This window comes from Seriola aureovittata, chromosome 4 (genome assembly GCF_021018895.1).
Source record: "Seriola aureovittata isolate HTS-2021-v1 ecotype China chromosome 4, ASM2101889v1, whole genome shotgun sequence".
NCBI lineage: Eukaryota > Metazoa > Chordata > Actinopteri > Carangiformes > Carangidae > Seriola > Seriola aureovittata.
The window spans coordinates 20,677,716-20,695,591 of NC_079367.1; the positions used below are offsets into that span (position 1 = coordinate 20,677,716).

A 17,876-nucleotide genomic window follows, 5' to 3' on the forward strand; every position below is an offset into this window, starting at 1 on the left:
AAAAAAAGAGAGCAATATAGAGCGGGAGAGGAAAGCAGCTGGAAGAGCAGCTGTGGATTAGGAGTGACCAGAGAGGGCATCTTGGTCAATCGATTGATACCCTCAGACGTACTTACAAAGACTTAGAGTTTCTCATTGATGAGTCTGCTCCTAATGGACCAGCATGTGAGTGTGTGCACATACATAGTATTTATGAATTCCCTGGCCATCATTTCTATCTAAGTGAGTGTTTTCGACTTATATCAAATGTTGATACAGTTGGTAAAAGTGTGACTTATATACAAAGAGCCTTGACCACAGCCTTGAATGATTAGTGTTGTCTATTTCAAAATCGTATACGTTTTAAAAGGGAGCAAGAATCCCAGTCTCATTACACTTAACCTTTGAAATCTGTTTGTCAGGTTGCTGAATAACAACCTTACCACCAATTGTGAGTGATTGAATTTCTGTAATTAATTTGATTTAAGATTCAAATTGCCAATTAATTGAAAAAGCTTTCATTGAAGGAAAGCATGGATTTTTGTGCTGTATTCTTTTTAGCTTTTAAATTGTTATCTATGGTTGATTATTTCTCATTTATGTCGCCAAAGTGATAACAAGGAATTGCTGAAAATTTACATCCCTAGCAGTAACATTGCAATACAGCCAACCTTGAGGCCAACTGTGGGATCAAGGTTACAACTTTCTATGGCTATGTGGCTGCATCATCCTAAATATGAAATAACAAGCTCCCAGTGTGAAGACTGCTTGTCCTATTAGTACTTCATGTCAACACATCACTTGTCAGAGAAACTCACACTGAAAAATATTACAAACCATTGCATAAGTGGCCTCAGGACATGTAGACATGTTGAAAGGAGGGTGCAGACACTCACCTCCAGCACTTTGGGGCTGCCCTGCCGGCCTAGTGTGCCCAAGATCAGGCCCCACCTCTGGGCTGAACGAGCGTTGTTGATAGCTTGGAGCCTTAAGGCACGCATGGCCTTATGGTCATAGTACTCCCTGGAGAAAACCTTACTGTAGGGGTCATATCTACAAATAAACACAGACAGAAAAAGGCAAAGACACACAAATGTGAATGGAACGTTTGCATAGACATAAACAGACACAAACCTCATTATACACATTAGCCTCTATTGTTCAGGTATCTATCTTGAGGATAGAAATGCAAGAAAAGGTGAAAAAAATCCAATCATGAAAAGCCATCAAGTATGACAGGAGTCAGTGTATCCTTGAGAAAATGGAGGTATTTCTGAGCATCTAATCTCCTTTTCTCCGGTACAAGGGGTTCACTTGAGATTAGAATCTTGTTTATGAGAGGGACCTGTGATCTGTGCGACAGTGCATATGTCTATAACAACACAATTTCACTTTGCATGCAAACTAAAGACCTCATCAAAGCAGAACTTCATACTCACAAAATGTTATCATGACACTGTAATATGGCCAGTGATCACGACCGTCGGCATGATACAAAACATCTCTATCTATAAATCATCTTAACGGGTATTCACATATCTTTTAAAATCTTTATTTGTAAAATTGTTTACTTTTCTCCTTTGTTTACCTTTTGCAATCAGATTAATTTATTCCATTAACATGTTTTAGATGTGTAAATAAAATTAGAAATGTAATGCTAAAATTTTCTTAATGCTGTCAGTATATAAATTACAGACACATGAAAATATTTGAAGAGAAATGGTGGAAAGAGCACAATACCTGTAGGCAGGGACGTCTGGGTTTGCTATCATGATCGACTCCAGGTGAAATCTTCCATCTCCCAGATAACTAGAGAAAAAACATCAATCAATTCAGTGTTAGAAGTAAAGAAAAGAAACAAAGAAACACAATTTGTGCCACGGAAACCTGCACTAGACAGTCAATGTTCAATATGTAATCATATTAAATACTGGCCTATTATTTTCCTATTCTTTCCACCAGCTCTCTCTCTCTCTCTCTCTCTCTCTCTCTCTCTCTAATCTAATCTATTTACTCTCTGCAGCCTTTTAACAATATACCAAAGTTTTACCAGGCAGAAGGCCTAAGGCTGGGGTAGAGGGCTTGCCCATATCTGCTGTCCAGGAACATGACCCCGACGATTGGAGCATGCTGTTTACAGAGAATGCAAGCCCTTCCAATTAACCCTGGGTCTGGTGCTGGGGATTCACCAGAGCACGAGCAGAGGCAGAGTTCAAAAACCATAAGTACACACAGTCATGTAGGTGCCTGAAAACACAAGCTCAGGCAGAACACTGACATAACCCCCCAATCTCGGGGTCAGGCTGAGAAGAATCCTGCTGTTAGTGTGAGGGGGCTCAGGTTCGTACCCCTACTCATTACTGTACAGCCTTAGTAGGCCTACTGAGACAGGACATGCAATTAAACCCACTAATTGGTCAGTGTTTAGAGCAGCTTAGAGATGGCTGTGGGTGGTTTGCCATATACACTACCTGGAGACAAATCTCGCCAAGATTTTATTTGTAAATGTGTGTGTGAATGGGCCTTTGTGAAAGCAGTGCTTTCAAAGCACATGTCTGTCTCACTGTACTTGTGTGTATCACAAATAACACTGAGCGACAACACAAAATGAACCTGAGAACAGCCTCTGTTGCACTGCTTCTCTTTGCTTAGCAACATCCAAGGACCTCATATAATTATGTTCCCAACAATAAGCCTGCTGCACTTCAGCCAGGGCTGTCCTCAGCTCTCTGTAGCTTTAAGAGGCTGCTGTGCTCGACTCAAGCTCTCTCCACGATCACAGTTCTTCCATCCATATTCTATTGTTCTTTGTAAAAGTGCTGTCGCTTTAATGGTAAATGCTACGTGTCTTTGCATTATGTAACACCCTATCTTCACATTTACATCTTCATACTGTTCTATCATGAGGAGAGAGCAAGAGAACAGGCAGATAGAAATGGTCGACTGATCATTTCTTATAATTCTTTTCAATGCACTTTTCAGCTTTTAAAAATACTTTTCTTCATTATAAAAACGAGGCAGACCAGGCCTTTTCTAAAGCCTCAAAGACTAATGGACCACTACTCATTCTCCATAATGCTCAAGTAGTTCAAAGCTTAGGCAAAATGCAATTATAACCAGTGCATGTAAGATTTTTGGAGCACTGACTAATTCCTAATTAATGTAATATAACTCAATGTTAAATATGAATTTACTGTACTATTAAAGGTGATGAACAAAACCCTGCACTGGTTAAATAAAAGCTTGTTCTGTGCTGATTTTGTTAGAGATATTGGATAATCAATTGTGTCAATGCCTTAACAGTTATTCACTGAGGTAATGTACACGAATACAAGTATACTGAATGTGCATGTGTGGAGACACAGAGTGAGAGAGAGAGTGTGAGAGAGAGGGAGGAATGGGAGGGGAGAAGCGTACCAACTCTCAGGCAGGCTAATCGATTCTGTCTCCCATCACACCCCTACAAACCCCGACTCACACATCAAAGACAACGCACATTGGATTAGTAGGTGAAGCGTACCCTAACCCTTCCACTTCCTTCACATGTACAAAGACACACACGCACACCACTTTTGTCTCCCACAGGGACTGGCTTATGCACATAGCAAAGCTTGCCCTCGTGTAGCCGTTTTAATGTCATGCACTGGGAGATTTTAATCACATGGACTACCACCAGATGTGTGTGGATCAGACGTACCAGGCTGAAGCACCTAGACATAATTATACCTGGGGAATTACTTCAACTCGCCATGCACCGTAAAGCATAAGATTCTCTCTACTGTGGAGCTGCATGAGATGTACAGACACAAAGTGGCTGCGGAGGTGTTGTTTGTTGCACGGACCTGTTACTTTGACAGAGCACTCTCTTCCCTGCAGCACAGTGAGATAAGCATCACTTTGACAAGTCTCACATGCGCAGCGTTTATGTTGATGTCAAAACACTGAAGAGCTAGTCTGTTAGGACACGTGCAGCGAACAACTACTACACATCTTTTTTTTTTGTTCCATTTATCGGAAATGAAGGGGAAAATAAAAACAAAAAGCAGGCAATGAAACTAATTTAGAGACAAACGGTGACATGCTGCAGTTTATCACTTCTCACCATGTACGTGTCACAGTAGGTGGAACACTTTGTGAAAACATTTCTTTAAAACATGGGAAAATTGGCGAGCGTGTGGATGTGCTGTGGTTGCTTTGAAACAGCCCAAAGTGGCCGTGTCTGACTGGCTTCATACAATTCACTGCTTTGCACAGTGTGAAGGTATTTTTAGCCTTGCCATCCTGGATCAGCATCTGGTTGTTATATCCAGCTGGATATTACAGAAGCCTGATCGGAAGCACACAGACATGCCTGGTTGTCACAGCTAGCCACATGTATGTATGCCTGGTGTGACTGGTGTGATGTCATACTGATCCATCCGCATGTCACATGGGTGGGGAATGGCAATGGCAGGGATAATTATTGTGTCTAACTGGAGGGGAGGCGAGCAGTGACGGGATGAGTCAAGGCTGGATGTCTTCGGATATGTGGATATCTCTTCTAACTAACAGAAAGGAAAAAAGAAAGGACAGGGCCCGGGTTGAAACTGTGAGGTGGAAGACAGGAGGAGGAAGAGGGAGATTTCTTACATTATGGCGTTGACATTGCGGTCCAAACGAGGGGAGGTACAGCCCAAAATTTCTCCTGGTGACAGAGGTCGACACTGTGGGACTAGCATGTCATATTCTGGCTTGAGGGCTGCACTCACAGCCTGCAGCATGGAGGAAGGGAGAATGAGAGATGGTTAGAGATTTACAGGTTTTGCCCATCTCAACTTTAACCTCTTCCTTGTTTTGGAATGGATCTCCAAAAAATAGAGCTGTGAGAGACAGTCTTAAAGTAACAACCGAATTAGCTGCTATTCTCAACTTGTACACACCATTAGAAGCTGATAGCAAAACAGAAACTATGTATTAAGCAGAAAAAAAGGTGAAGATGGCCGATCCAATTCTTTTTTGTGTTTTTAATAACACTGTGTGCCTGTACTTGTGCACTTATTCAGTTAATTTTCTCACTTTTCTGCATTCAATTGCTCTCCACTTTTTTTTGTAATGAAGAATAGAAACAGAAGACACAGAAAATGGGGGCAGATTAGACAGAAGATAATGAATATGTATATGGAAAAACAGTACGTAGGGTTAGGGGTTAGGGTTAGGATTAGGGTTAGGGTTAAAACAGTACGTAGTAACCAAAAAATAAAGGATCAAGAGAGGGCAATGATGAAAGGACTGAGAAAGAACAGAAAAGATTATACTAATGTGGCCCTAAAGTGATCCTGAAGGGGTCATGCATGTCACTAATTCTCCCAAAGATTTAATTCCCAGTGAAGTCACCTGTATATCATACTAAAAATAAATCATGAAAAGATGTTAATAAGAAGAATATCAACACAAGATTAAGAAGGGAAATAATATTTTCCACACAGCTACATTCATTTAAGCAAATAGAGAAGATGAGAGAACAAACAATTACAGCAAAAAGAAAAATAAAATGAGCTGTTGTGCTCGGAGGTGGAAGGACAAATTGAAGGATTTAAGGCTTATTTAAGACAGTCCACAGGGAATACAGATGAACTCCCAGCTTCTCCCACCCATACTGTGTGACCTCGACAAGCCTACACACCGTAAGACATGAGTGAGATGGATGCAATACACAACTACAAACACGGACACATATGCACACATTGATGCACTCAAACACCCCAACATAAAATATGACCCACATGGGCAGAGCGTGGTTTAAAAATAACAGCAGTTACATTAGTGAAGGCCCAGAGTGGTGTTGGTTCAGCACAGCAAATGAAAGCTGCAAAAGGCATTATAGAAGAGAGGCTGGGGAAAAAAAAAAAAAAAAAACGGTGTTCAAGTTTAATGCTATAGCTGCTGCCACTGCTTATGTAAAGAGCAGAGCTGAGCACGACGCTGAACCGAGAGGCCTTCCGAGTTCATTCCACCTTTCAAATCCAAAATAAATGCTTGCCGATTTCTAGAACCTCACTCTTGAACTGAGCTTAAGTGTGGAGTGTGAGCTTGTTCATAAAAGCCAGGGACCAAAAAAAGTATACTGTACAAATATAAACAAGTGTTTGTGTACATTCAAAAATACTTGGGAAAATCTGAAAATACACACAAGTGACAACAATTATTCAGCTACAGATAGTGAATCACTCTACCTCGGCTCTCTCTGCACGGAAACAGACCCACATACACACGAAATCAGACAGACCCAGTGCGCAATCACCTGCAGTGCTGCTACAAACTGAATAGTGCTGACGAGTGCCAGAGATTGTCCAGGGGGGAAGTTGAACTTGACCGTGTCCAGGAAGTGCGCATTGTCCATCTGGATATCCACAAACACATACAGCATCTTAATACCTGCTGTGGAGTCGATGGGGACTGCGGGGAGACAAAGAGAAAGAAAGACAGATGAATTATTCACTCCGTTATGTCAGGTAAGCCTGCGGTATATACACTATTGATGTTGCCTCAAACATTCAGCGATGCAGCTACACGGGAACACAGTACATACGTATATATCTCGCAGGAGGCACCCGTGTCGTATAACTGAAACTTATTCACTGCGAGTCTCCGGCACACGTGGCAACTGATGCAAAGACCTCAATTATTTAGGGAAGGAGAGGGACACATGTGATTACTATTAATGCCATTAATTTCACAGACCATTTGCTACGCACGCGGGCCTGAGAGAGGTAGCTAGAGACATGCTGAGATAGATGTTGAAAAAGTAGGCGGGAGTCCAAGAAAAGATGGGGGAAAGGTCACGGATAAGAAAGAAGAATTATCGTTTGCATTGATCAGCGTAATTATTCTTCCTGTGGTGTTACATTTAATTTGCAGATCAGGAGCAAGGGGACCTTCTTTTTTTGTTATGATTAAGTAAATGAACCATTATGGTGCAAATGTATTAGGAACAAATGTAGCTCACTTGATGGCCTTGATTAAAGCAACACTGAGAGGGAGATAGGGGAGCAAAGCATGACAATGGGGAAGAAACCACAAGTGTGGCCTGGGAGAGACTGAAGAGCTGTGAGATACATATCTTTACAAAGGGCTGATGGGATGGAAACAGGAGTGAGGAATGAAATGAATAGGAATAGGAAATTCCTATGAAAGTAGGATGGAAAACACTGAAATTCAGTTCGGGGATGGGGATAGGCGATTTAATAATGAACTATATAAATTCCACAAGATAGGGGATGGAAGAGAGAAGTGGAAAAGGTAATAGGATACTGTGTGTGTGTGTGTGTGTGTGTGTGTGTGTGTGCGTGTGAGCGTTGAGGGGTGGGTTGTCAATTAACTGGTAACAGAAGTGATGAATGGGCTCACATCTCAGCGGAGAGCGAATGGTTGGGGATGGATAGGGAAATTAAAAGGTAGGCTTTGGTTACGAGCCACATGTTGAGTGAGAACCCAAGGAGTTAGACAGATCATAAGGCTAAAAACAGGGTGGAGGAGTTGTGTAAAAAATCCAGACTGAGACGAACAGCTGTCTGTTGCTTGTTTATAGGCACTCCTAAAACGCAAAGGGCAAAGAAAAGTGACATCGATCTGTGCTCACATTAGCATGGTAGCCTGAGAGCACTTAGATGCTGCAATTAGAGACACAGTCAATGAGATGGACAGGACTCACTTGCACCATCAGTGGTTTTATTCATCTGTGTCATAGCAATAAGGTCACTCAGCACAGCTGCTTGTTAGTGCCCATGTAAACACACACAGGCACATTTGCAGCAAGTGGGATTAAGAAAAGGTTGGACGTAATGGTGTTTTCTGGCTTGTTTACGAATCAATACGTCCAACCAGGTTCCATTCCATGTTGTGCATGTGGAGAATACTTCCACGTGGCCTTTCCACATATGTATATGACAAATGAGCAACTCATTGTTCTTACTTTTAACCAACAATGTCTTCCCTGTTTATTCCACCTTCCTGTTGTTTGAATTGAAATAAATGATCAGATAAATGGTGTTCAGAGCCTTGTAGAGATACCACAGTAGGCAGAGTGTTACATTTTTTCTCATTACCTCCTTAACCTTGTTCAATGTCTTAGCCTTAATAATAATAATAATAATAATAATAATGACAGAGCTTTGTTCTTTGTAGCTGCTCTTTTAAACATGTGGGTCATTTTAGAGAGGAGCCAATGAAAACATAGCATACAGCCTTAAAAAAAAACAATGATAAAAATCATCATCTGAGCAGTGAATTTGAAATTGTGTGTATAGCGTAATAACTGAAATACTAAAATACCTAGTAAGTAATGTCTGTGGATGTAACTGTTAACTGGCCTATCATTTAAACCCAAGTGCCATGCCGGTCAATGTCAATTACACCAGCTCAAACTAAAATTGTGCCTCGGGTAGGTTTTGCTTTATAAAGCTCTTGTGAAATGAGTCATGCCACCAAAATAGTAATGATCTGCTTGTGATGTGGAAAAAGGTCCAGTAATACTGAAAGCAATGGCAGCTGGCTTGGTATTATCTGAGCAAGGCAGCTATGCCTTGCCAGTTTTTTTTTCCTCCTGTGCTTTTACCAGTTTGCTAAATAACCACAAAGAAATAAGTGACAAATGTAAAAATATAACAAATATTATTAATAATAAAAGAATATTTAGCTCCCTCTCTCTCTTGCCCACACACGTTCTTTCTTGGTGTTTTTTTGTGCAGACTAGTCAGACATTCAGTTTCAGAAACATCAGTGTGGTCGATTCCCATATCTCATAGCAGTAAATATTGTTATAACGTTAAAACATACAAAAACATGGTTTCATGATGTTGCCCGTGTTGTCCTGCACTAGATGGAGGTGACAAAAGACGAGACGACACCAATATTCAAAAGGAGATACCGCAGAGGAAATGAAAGGGAAATAAAGGAGCGCAGGAGAGACGGTTTCTCTATGAGTCAGTCAGAACACAGTGTCTTTAATCTCCCAGGGTGTGTGACATCTTGGGAAACAGTGCAGATGACGTCCTCATGATTGAGTGATGAAGGTCAGGAACACATACACACTGGCACTCTTACACTCGGCATATTCTTTGGGAATCTGTAGTTCACCCCATTTCTTTGACGAATGCTTCCATCAATTAATGTCTGATCTTACTGCACTACCAGCAAAAGAAAAACTGATCTTTGGTGCCTTTATGTTTGCCTTTACTGGGTTCTTCTGAGCTTAAATGGGAATGCATCAACATCTTATCTCTTTCGCAAACATACAAGCAAGCATTCACATAATTCCTCCATGAAAATCAAACAACAGTTGTGCGCAGACACCACACACAAAGACAAACTAAAAAAAAACAAAAAAACAAAAACAAAGAAAAAACACAGAGGGCGCTTTACAGTGTATCAAAATTCTGTTGGTCATCCCTGGTATTTGGGAGAGGTGAGGTTGTTCTGACAGGGATATATCAAAACTATTGATTTAGCATTTCCTCCCATGTTCTGCAAGAGACAGACAGCGGGGGCGAGGGTGAAGGTCCTCAAGAACTACTTGAGGTTTTCAAAGGACTGCTCTAATGCATGTTCCCCATTGATCTGCTGGGTAAATGTGATGTCCAGGCTCCAAAGGTCTGATATGCCTTCCGTACTAGAGTTGAGCAGGCTGCACCAACTAGTTATGTTTCCCGTTGATCAATAGCTCCTATCCGTCCGTCCGTCTGTCTCTCTATGGTCTGACTTCTTTTTCATGCAGCCGACTCTCTGTAGGTGGGAGTCCTTGATGCTTGCTCGCATCACGTTCCTATATGTGGTACAATCTGAGTGCAGAGTGACGACAGAGAGACGGACAAACATGCTCACAGGCAGGTAAAGGTACTCACTGAGACAACTGTGTCCATAGTGCACCATGAAATCAGCTCCCAGTGCCCGGGCGGTGAAGTCGTCCACACAGCAGGCCCCGTATGTCACGTCTCCCATCACAATGGTATCTGCCTCCGTGAACCTGTATGCACACAGAGGCCCTAATCAGTACAGTCACAGACCATATCCACTTCCTGTTTGTTACCACAGCGATCGATACACATAGCATGCCGGGCACGGTGTGATTATGAGACAGCTGAATAAGATCAATCCCTATTCAGTTGCTACAGACAGAGGAGACGATATACTATCTGAGCGCTTTGTCAGTCAATGTCTGACTCACAGCGTATCCGGGTGACACACTGTTATTCTTTTGCTCTTCATGACCGGCAGCCAACGGCCCGAGTGCAGCAGAGGCTGTCTGGTTAAAGCACTGCCAGACAAGGGTTAATAGGTCACCAGTCAGCCTGGCCACAGAGCGGAGGCGCGCGCAGGAGAAGGAGATGTAGGAGAGGGGGTCTACGATTGGTACACATAAACAGATTAGAGTTGGAAAGGACCTTGGCCAGTCTGTCTCTGGCCTGGATTTATAGCACATCTGCCTGGAAACAGGAGAAAAAGCCTAAGCAACAGTTAGTATTTGCAGGATGAGAATAAACTATTCAGAATAGATGCTTTATGCCACAAGTAGGTTGTCAGAGCACAGCACAGACCATGTGGACCTCATGTTCCACTTTGTGGCTAAATTCATGGCCTTTTTGAGAGCAACGCTACCAAATTATACAGGCATCTGTGGACCCAGATCTGTTGGAATAAATTGCTGATCGAACTATAGAAAAATTAGCTCTTTCTTTTATCACCCTTTATGGGTAGATAAAATGCTAAGTAAACCCATAAAGACTAAATAAAATGAGAGTAAGATGGAGGGAGTGCAAGTGAACAGAAGCTTGAGGTATTGTGGGGGAAGAAAGATGGGTAGATGAGGGGGTGGCTGTAAATGGTGGAAGTTGTCAGGTATTTGTGGCTGTATTCTGACAGATGTAGGCTAGGCGGGGGGGGGGGGTAGAGATGCGATGGAGGGCTCGGAGAACAGGGAAGTGATAAACAGACATGGCTGCACACAGAACAACATCTGTAGCAACCAACAGATTCTTAGTAATGTGTCTCCTGCTGCTCAATCTTTCAACCCACATCCACTCTCTCTGTTTATTCCGGACTCTGCTGCTCGCAAGGGGCTTCAGACAAAGTTTCTATTTAGCCTTTCCTCCCTGTTTTCTCTGATGTAATCTCTGGTTTGCACTCTCTCTGGGTTCCTCATCATCGTCCCCTAGATTTCTATGTTGTCTCTCTCCCTCTCTCCCCACTTCCCTGTCCCTTCTCCTCTAATGGCTGCTCTCAAGTGAAGGGCAGTGCAGGCCAGCTGAGCCCAGGAAAAACAGAGACAGCAACTCATCTTGTAAATAAATATTTGCCATAAAAGATTTGAATCAATTACGATCTCTCTTCTCAAGGTTTTGATTTTGCCCGTGCATGTCTGTTTGTACTGCATACACATGCACATGGAGGAAGGTAATTATAGGTTGCTAAAAATGATATAATCATTGCGCTCTTGTGCACTAGTTTTCTCATTCACTGCAGCCCATTTTTCTTTCATTGCAGTCCGCTGACTTTGTTTGGAGTTGCATAAACGTGCATCAACCTTTCAGCTAAAAATACACAGCCAGCCCACCAAAAACATGAGAGAGGCTATTCTATTCCCTCCAATCCACTGCAGACCAAGCGGAACCATCTACAATGCAAAACACTACACTACAGAAGATTATTGTATCTAATCAGCCATCTATCTGCCAGAAACACCATTATCATGCTATCTCCATTGGCAGGGCAAGGCATATCTAGTTATTTTCCAGAGTGAGTACACTGAAATTTCATGGTAATAAATGCTAAGAATCTGATTAAGAGGCCCATATGAGACATGTGATGCTACTGGGACATTGGCAGAGTAATTACTGGGCAATGTATAGTCCCATATCTCACTGGGAGTGAGGAAAAGCGGGAAGAAAGAAGAGAGGATTAAATAACGGTAGAGTGAGAACGACAGACTTTAATGTGTATCAGTGTTAATCAAATCCTTTTTCTAACGCACACACTATGTCACGCGGGACATTGTATATGACTGCAGGGCACATATAAAGCACAAATGCCCTCGGACCCTCCTAATTTCCATTTATGCCTCTCTTCATCTACTCAACTATCTGTCCTTCCCTCCATTCCTGACTGTACTCCAGTGTCAGTAGCTTTCCCCCGCTGTATATTAGCACTGGTTTTGCCTCATCTCAGGATACTCAGTTCAGCCATTCCAACTGAAATGTCATTAAGATCTAATTAAGATGTCAGAGAAGCTTGTGAACTCTATAACAGCCCTTGTTAATTAGCTCTTTAGCTTACAGCTCAATATGTGTGAGAAATTGCCAACTGATTTGAATCTTTGTTATAAAAACCACTGCGCTTGTGTGTGGTGCAAATGCGAGTCTGGGGCGAAACTGCCATATACATATGCACGCACGCATACGCACGCACACGACTGTGGATTTCGTGAGAGCTGATTGTATTACTGTTTATCAACAGGTTAAGTATCTGATACGTTGTATATAAATAGCATCTCACTCAGCTCCATTATTGTCCTAATGTGGCAGAGTAGGCATGAAAGCAGATTAATCTTTCTGCTCCTGTCCTCTGGAGATGATATCCGCTTCTGATTTGACAGGAATTTCCTCTGATGCCGCCATAAAAGAGGGACTTGTTGCCACCAGCGCCTCACAGCTCGGAGATGTTGTAGCAGACAAAGAGAATGAAAAACTTCCGTCTCCCTACCATCCCATTAGCACATACAAAGCCACTCTTTCACAGATAACACTTATCTTCAGATGAAACTGACTAGGGTGAATTTAACTAACAGGCTTCCACCAACTGTTTGAATAACTGTTGATTTAAGGTTTGTGCAGTTTTGAGATGTGAGAACTTGCAGGTATTTTCATTCCAACATTCATCTTCACTCTTGGACCCATTAGCTTGAGAAAGGATTACAGTTAAAAAAAAAAAAAAAAAAAAGGCTCTAAAAGGGAAGTTTTTATATTCAAAAACTGCATGAAAAACTACAGTGTGCTGTACTTAATTCAATTCAATCCAATTAAAGAAACTTTATTTGTCCCCCGGTTATTTGTTAGTTTTATTTGCAAGTTTTGCTATTGCTACATATCAAAGGTTAGCATTAACAGCTGTTTACTTACCAGACTGGACGCTACCATGACTCAGTTTTGAAAAGCGATCTAGCCCTGAGCCTGGGCTAGCTGGTTAGCATGCTAACTACAGTAAAAGAAAAGAAATGATAGAAACAGAAGTAAAAGAAGAGGGTTGCTTTCTACCACTGGAGACAGCTCTTGGTGCATAAAGGAATGATGTTTGATGCTGAACTTGCAATGTTTCTAATAGACTTGTAAGTAAACAGCTGTTAATGCTAACATTGGCTATGTAGCAACAGCAAAACTTACAAACAGCTCCTTTAAACTTTCAATATTATATTATTATATTATATTTTATATTTTATTATATTATTATATTACTGCTGGCTGAGCAGTTTTGATCCATTTTACTGTATTTACACTGTTTTTTTTCTGGCTGTTTTTTTTCATGCAAATTTCCATGTGTTTGAAAGAGTGGGGTTGTGTGTGTGTGTGTGTGTATGGTGCTATGGGTACATTTCTACTAAAAGCAGATGTCTTTGTACTTTATTCAGGGAAAGTGAACTCACCAGACTTCATGCAACAGTGCTTCACATTCGTATATTTCAAACATTCATACCTGGAAGGTGTCAAATGTAGCATCAGTGCTCAATTTCAAATGTGGTGTTTCAGATATTCCCAAAGTCACGCAGACAGATCCGTCAAAGTTTCAAGTTTTACTCTGAAGCAGGGCAACTAAGTATGTACACAAATCAATGATGACATTCACATTCAAGAGCCAGACACGTTTAAACTAGTAATGATGTTGAAGTTTGTATTAAAAACACTATATTTGATACTTTGAAACTTATTTTTTTAAAGCAGTAGCTATGCAGTACATTGCATGCCATATTTTTGTAATTGTGTATGTTAATGTAGAGAATATGAATAATTGCTAGCCATGTTTTTTTCACTCTAAACCATCAACATTAGCTGTATAGATAACTAAACTAAATGTGGCTTTTCAAGTTGCTCAAGGGCAGGATGAGGAATGAAGAGAAAAGGTTACCACTTAACTTCCCAACCCCCATTTTGTCCTTCTGCTGATATAAAGGAAGCAGTGCTTGAGAATAAAAAAAAAGTCATATGACCCTTATGATGCTTCACTGTACTGATGATCAGAGTGCAATCAAGCCCATTTAAAAAATAGATACTAGAGACCATCTTGCAAAGGGACCAGCCAAGTCAACATGTTGACCATCTTACCCATGAATACTCAGAAGTCTTTACTACATTATTATTTGAGTGCTCAGTATTCATGGGTTTGAACTCGGCCCTCAAATGGATGTGTCGTTGATTTCAACCTGTAAAGTTTTGTGCTCGATCTTACATGGATGTGACACCATCATGCTGACAACATTTTTCCACAGGCAGACAGACGTATAAAAACCTGCCAAGGTACTGAAATCCATCTCTGTGGTAGTTGCCATGATGACACACACACACACACACGCACACGCACACGCACGCACACACACACACACACACACACGTTTGGTAACAAGCTCTCATAAACTGCATTAGTGCTGCTTGTCATGCAGTTATGCATTTGCTTGGCAAGTGTGTGGATGGTCAACAAGCCCGTCAGACCAAAAACCCAAAAAGGAAAAAAAAACAAAAACTGGCAACAGCTGAACTTTTCACAGTCGTACGCCATCACGAGGTGGGCTAATCCAATTTGCAAATTTGCATGCTTCATTATTTCCCTACTGATGTGATTTAATTTGTTCAGCGGTAACTTTGCTAGTCAAGTGAAAAATGGGTACGAAAATAATTAGAGCTTTTCCAACCTTTCCATGTTTTAAAGTTTGGCATCCTTTGGGGTCAGTGGTTAACATCATAGTGCTTTTATGGTATCTAATGGTAATTTCCATGGTACCTAATGCACATCTGCCATCTAATTAAGTCATTACCATCACGTTAAGCTATGACAGGGAATATGAACAACCCACCGTGTTACTCTGGCAGCATAATAGCTTGGAATTTACCACTATTCTCTCACAAATGAGTTCTGCTTTTAATCTTCAGTCAAAGCTCTTCCTGCAAACAAATTATAAGAAAACTCAACATGAAGTGTCTCAGTAAGGTGCTGGGCCACCACGTGTAGCCAAATCAGCTTCCGTGCTCCTTGGTATTGATGCTACAAGTCTCTGAAACTCAGAACGAAGCAACTTCCAAAACATATTCCCTCATTTGTTTTGATGATGAGCGCTGTCTAACACGTCAGTCAAAAACCTCCCATAGGAGTTCAACTGGGTTCAGATCTGGTGACTGTGAAGGCCATAGCATATGATTCACATAATTTTCATAGTCATCAAACTATTCTCTGACCCCTCGCACCCTATGGGCGGGGGCACCGTCATCCTGGAAGAGACCACTCCCATCAGGATAGAAGTGTTTCATCACAGGATAAAGGTCACCAGTCACTACTTTGCAGTGACCCCTTCCTTTGAGGGGACAAGTGGACCTAAACCCATGCCAGCAAAATGCCCCCTACAGCATAACAGAGCCACTGGATCCCCTCACTGTAGGGCTCAAGCATTCAGGCCTGTACTGTTCTCTCGGTGTATGCCCCACAGGCACTCGCCCACTTGTAGAGAATACGGTGAAGGATAAGTCATTTGACCATATCACATTTTTCCACATATCCGTTGATCAAACGTGTATTCATCTTTGTAATGAGGTGTTTATGCACTGCAACCCTAGTGTGGCAAGTATGATATCGCTCAGTATGTAACTGTTTACCGAGTGTTCTTGCTGACACAGTCTAATCACGTTCTGCGTTGACATCCTCAGTCACCTGAGGAAGAGTTCCTCTTAACTGCTTAAATGTACCGTACAGTGCAGCTGTGTGGAAGCATCCGCATTCGTTATTTTTCTCCACTCATTTATTCAGCTTCTTCCTTTAATGTGTCACCCATCTGTACATGTTTACATGTTCTCCTGGTGGTGTGTGGGTTTCCTCAAGGGTCTCTGAGTTCTCTCTGATACTCAAACAAACACACGTAGATGGATTTTGTGCCAAGCAGGATTGAGAACATCACCCTGTTGGTTTTGAAATCTATTCACTGCCTTTCACTCAGAGCATGCTGGGATGGCCTCAGTTGCCCTGTGTGTCTTTACATGTCAGACTAACCTATTATGTTACTTGAGTTCTGTGGTATGAACACTAAGATATATATCCTGTATATAAATATGGAGTAAATTATACTTTGTTTAGAATCAAATCCAATACAGAACTATAAGAGAACATCCGGCACTCAGAGGGATTTGGATCCTTCTCACATTATAGCTCATTGGCAGCTGTTAATGGGCTGTTAGCACTTTACTTTACATGCACATATTTGCATTTACAGTACATTAAAGCAACACTTCAAAATTATTACATTAAGGAATCTGCTGATGTAGTTGGCTAATAAGCATATAGACAACTGGCTAAAACAGCAGTGTATATGTAGCACAGGTGCACTTGTGTGTAACAGTATGTTCTGACTTACGTTTTCTAACGTATTCTTTACTTGGGGTTGATATTATTTCCAACATCTTCTTTCATTAATTTGTTTTAAGGTTACTGCAGCTGTTGCCAGGCAGCAATTTAACATTGCAGGTATCCCTTTGTATTCACATAATATGCACAAAATGCCAAAAGTTCTTCGCAAGTAATTATCAATCAATACTAATGGGTGAGCTTTAGAATTATCATGATGGCTCCATCTCATTGTTGTGTTTTCTTTTAAAGTGTTGAGTAATGCTGTCCTTCTGCATCATAATGTGGACTTTTTCTACTACTACAATTTTTTTCTGCTGTTTATACATGGCGGGACCTCAGTGAGCCTCTCAGCTCACTTTGCTACAGAATAGTACAAAGTCATGACCTCAACAAATGAAGAGATTCTGATGTGCAAAACCTGTGTGGGCAGTTAGATTATTTCTTTTGCACCTTTTGCTCTTATTTATGATACAATGAGAAATGTCCGAAGTTTCCAGAAGATGTATAGAGTTACTCTGATCCAGTTGGCCCCTCTTCAAAGAATTCCCATCATCCTCTGCCATTGCTTAGAACTAATAATAAAAACAGATCTCAATAAAATGTATTTTGTATTAAATAGTGGATAGATTAAAGTTTTTATGAGAACTGAGTCCTTAGTAGTAATAGTTTGAGGTCCAACTACTGTGCATCATGTGGGCCTTGAGAACAATTGTTTAATTCAGGTAGAGAAGAGTTCAAATCCAGGATGCAAATCTAACACCAAAAATGAAAGTAATGTCAAAAATTGTTAGATAGGCAGCCTTTGCTTTTCTAAAACTGCATCCAATGTTGGATATATTTTAGACTTTGCTGTACACAGCCTTTTATTCTGGCACTGCCAATATTCAAGGTATGAGATGAACAGCAGAATTAAACCAACAGATTTAACAGAAGGTGTTTTAACATATTTAAATAAATTTTAAAAGACTTGCGTATCAGTAGGGATATAGCCATAACACAGAGGCATGACTTAAGTTACTTATACTGTGTTTGTGCATGTTTTTATACACACATTTGAATGAATCATTGTGCAACTAGGAAAATAAAAGAGTTGAGGGATTAAGGGATTTCATGATTGCTTAACCATTTGTACATTCAAGATTAATGTTTTGAATGAATATGGTTTAGGCTGATGTACCTTGACTGACCCTGACAAATAAGTAGAGAAAGAGACTAGACTAGGCCAGGGGCACTGACAGTCGGTATTGCTACTGTCTCTCCTGGCAGCC

At 41.1% G+C, this 17,876-nt stretch overlaps 1 protein-coding gene across 1 annotated transcript in view; it reads right to left on the minus strand.

Moving 5' to 3' along the window:
- The window catches only part of dph1 (diphthamide biosynthesis 1), a 56,036-nt gene that overhangs the window by 13,079 nt on the left and 25,081 nt on the right, over positions 1–17,876 (minus strand). The window contains exons 4-8 of the mRNA XM_056373482.1: positions 9,858–9,979; positions 6,260–6,414; positions 4,609–4,730; positions 1,720–1,788; positions 876–1,032 (exon numbers count right to left, since the gene is read on the minus strand). Coding sequence (XP_056229457.1) covers positions 876–1,032; positions 1,720–1,788; positions 4,609–4,730; positions 6,260–6,414; positions 9,858–9,979 — 625 coding nt within the window. The remainder of the gene's footprint in view (positions 1–875; positions 1,033–1,719; positions 1,789–4,608; positions 4,731–6,259; positions 6,415–9,857; positions 9,980–17,876) is intronic.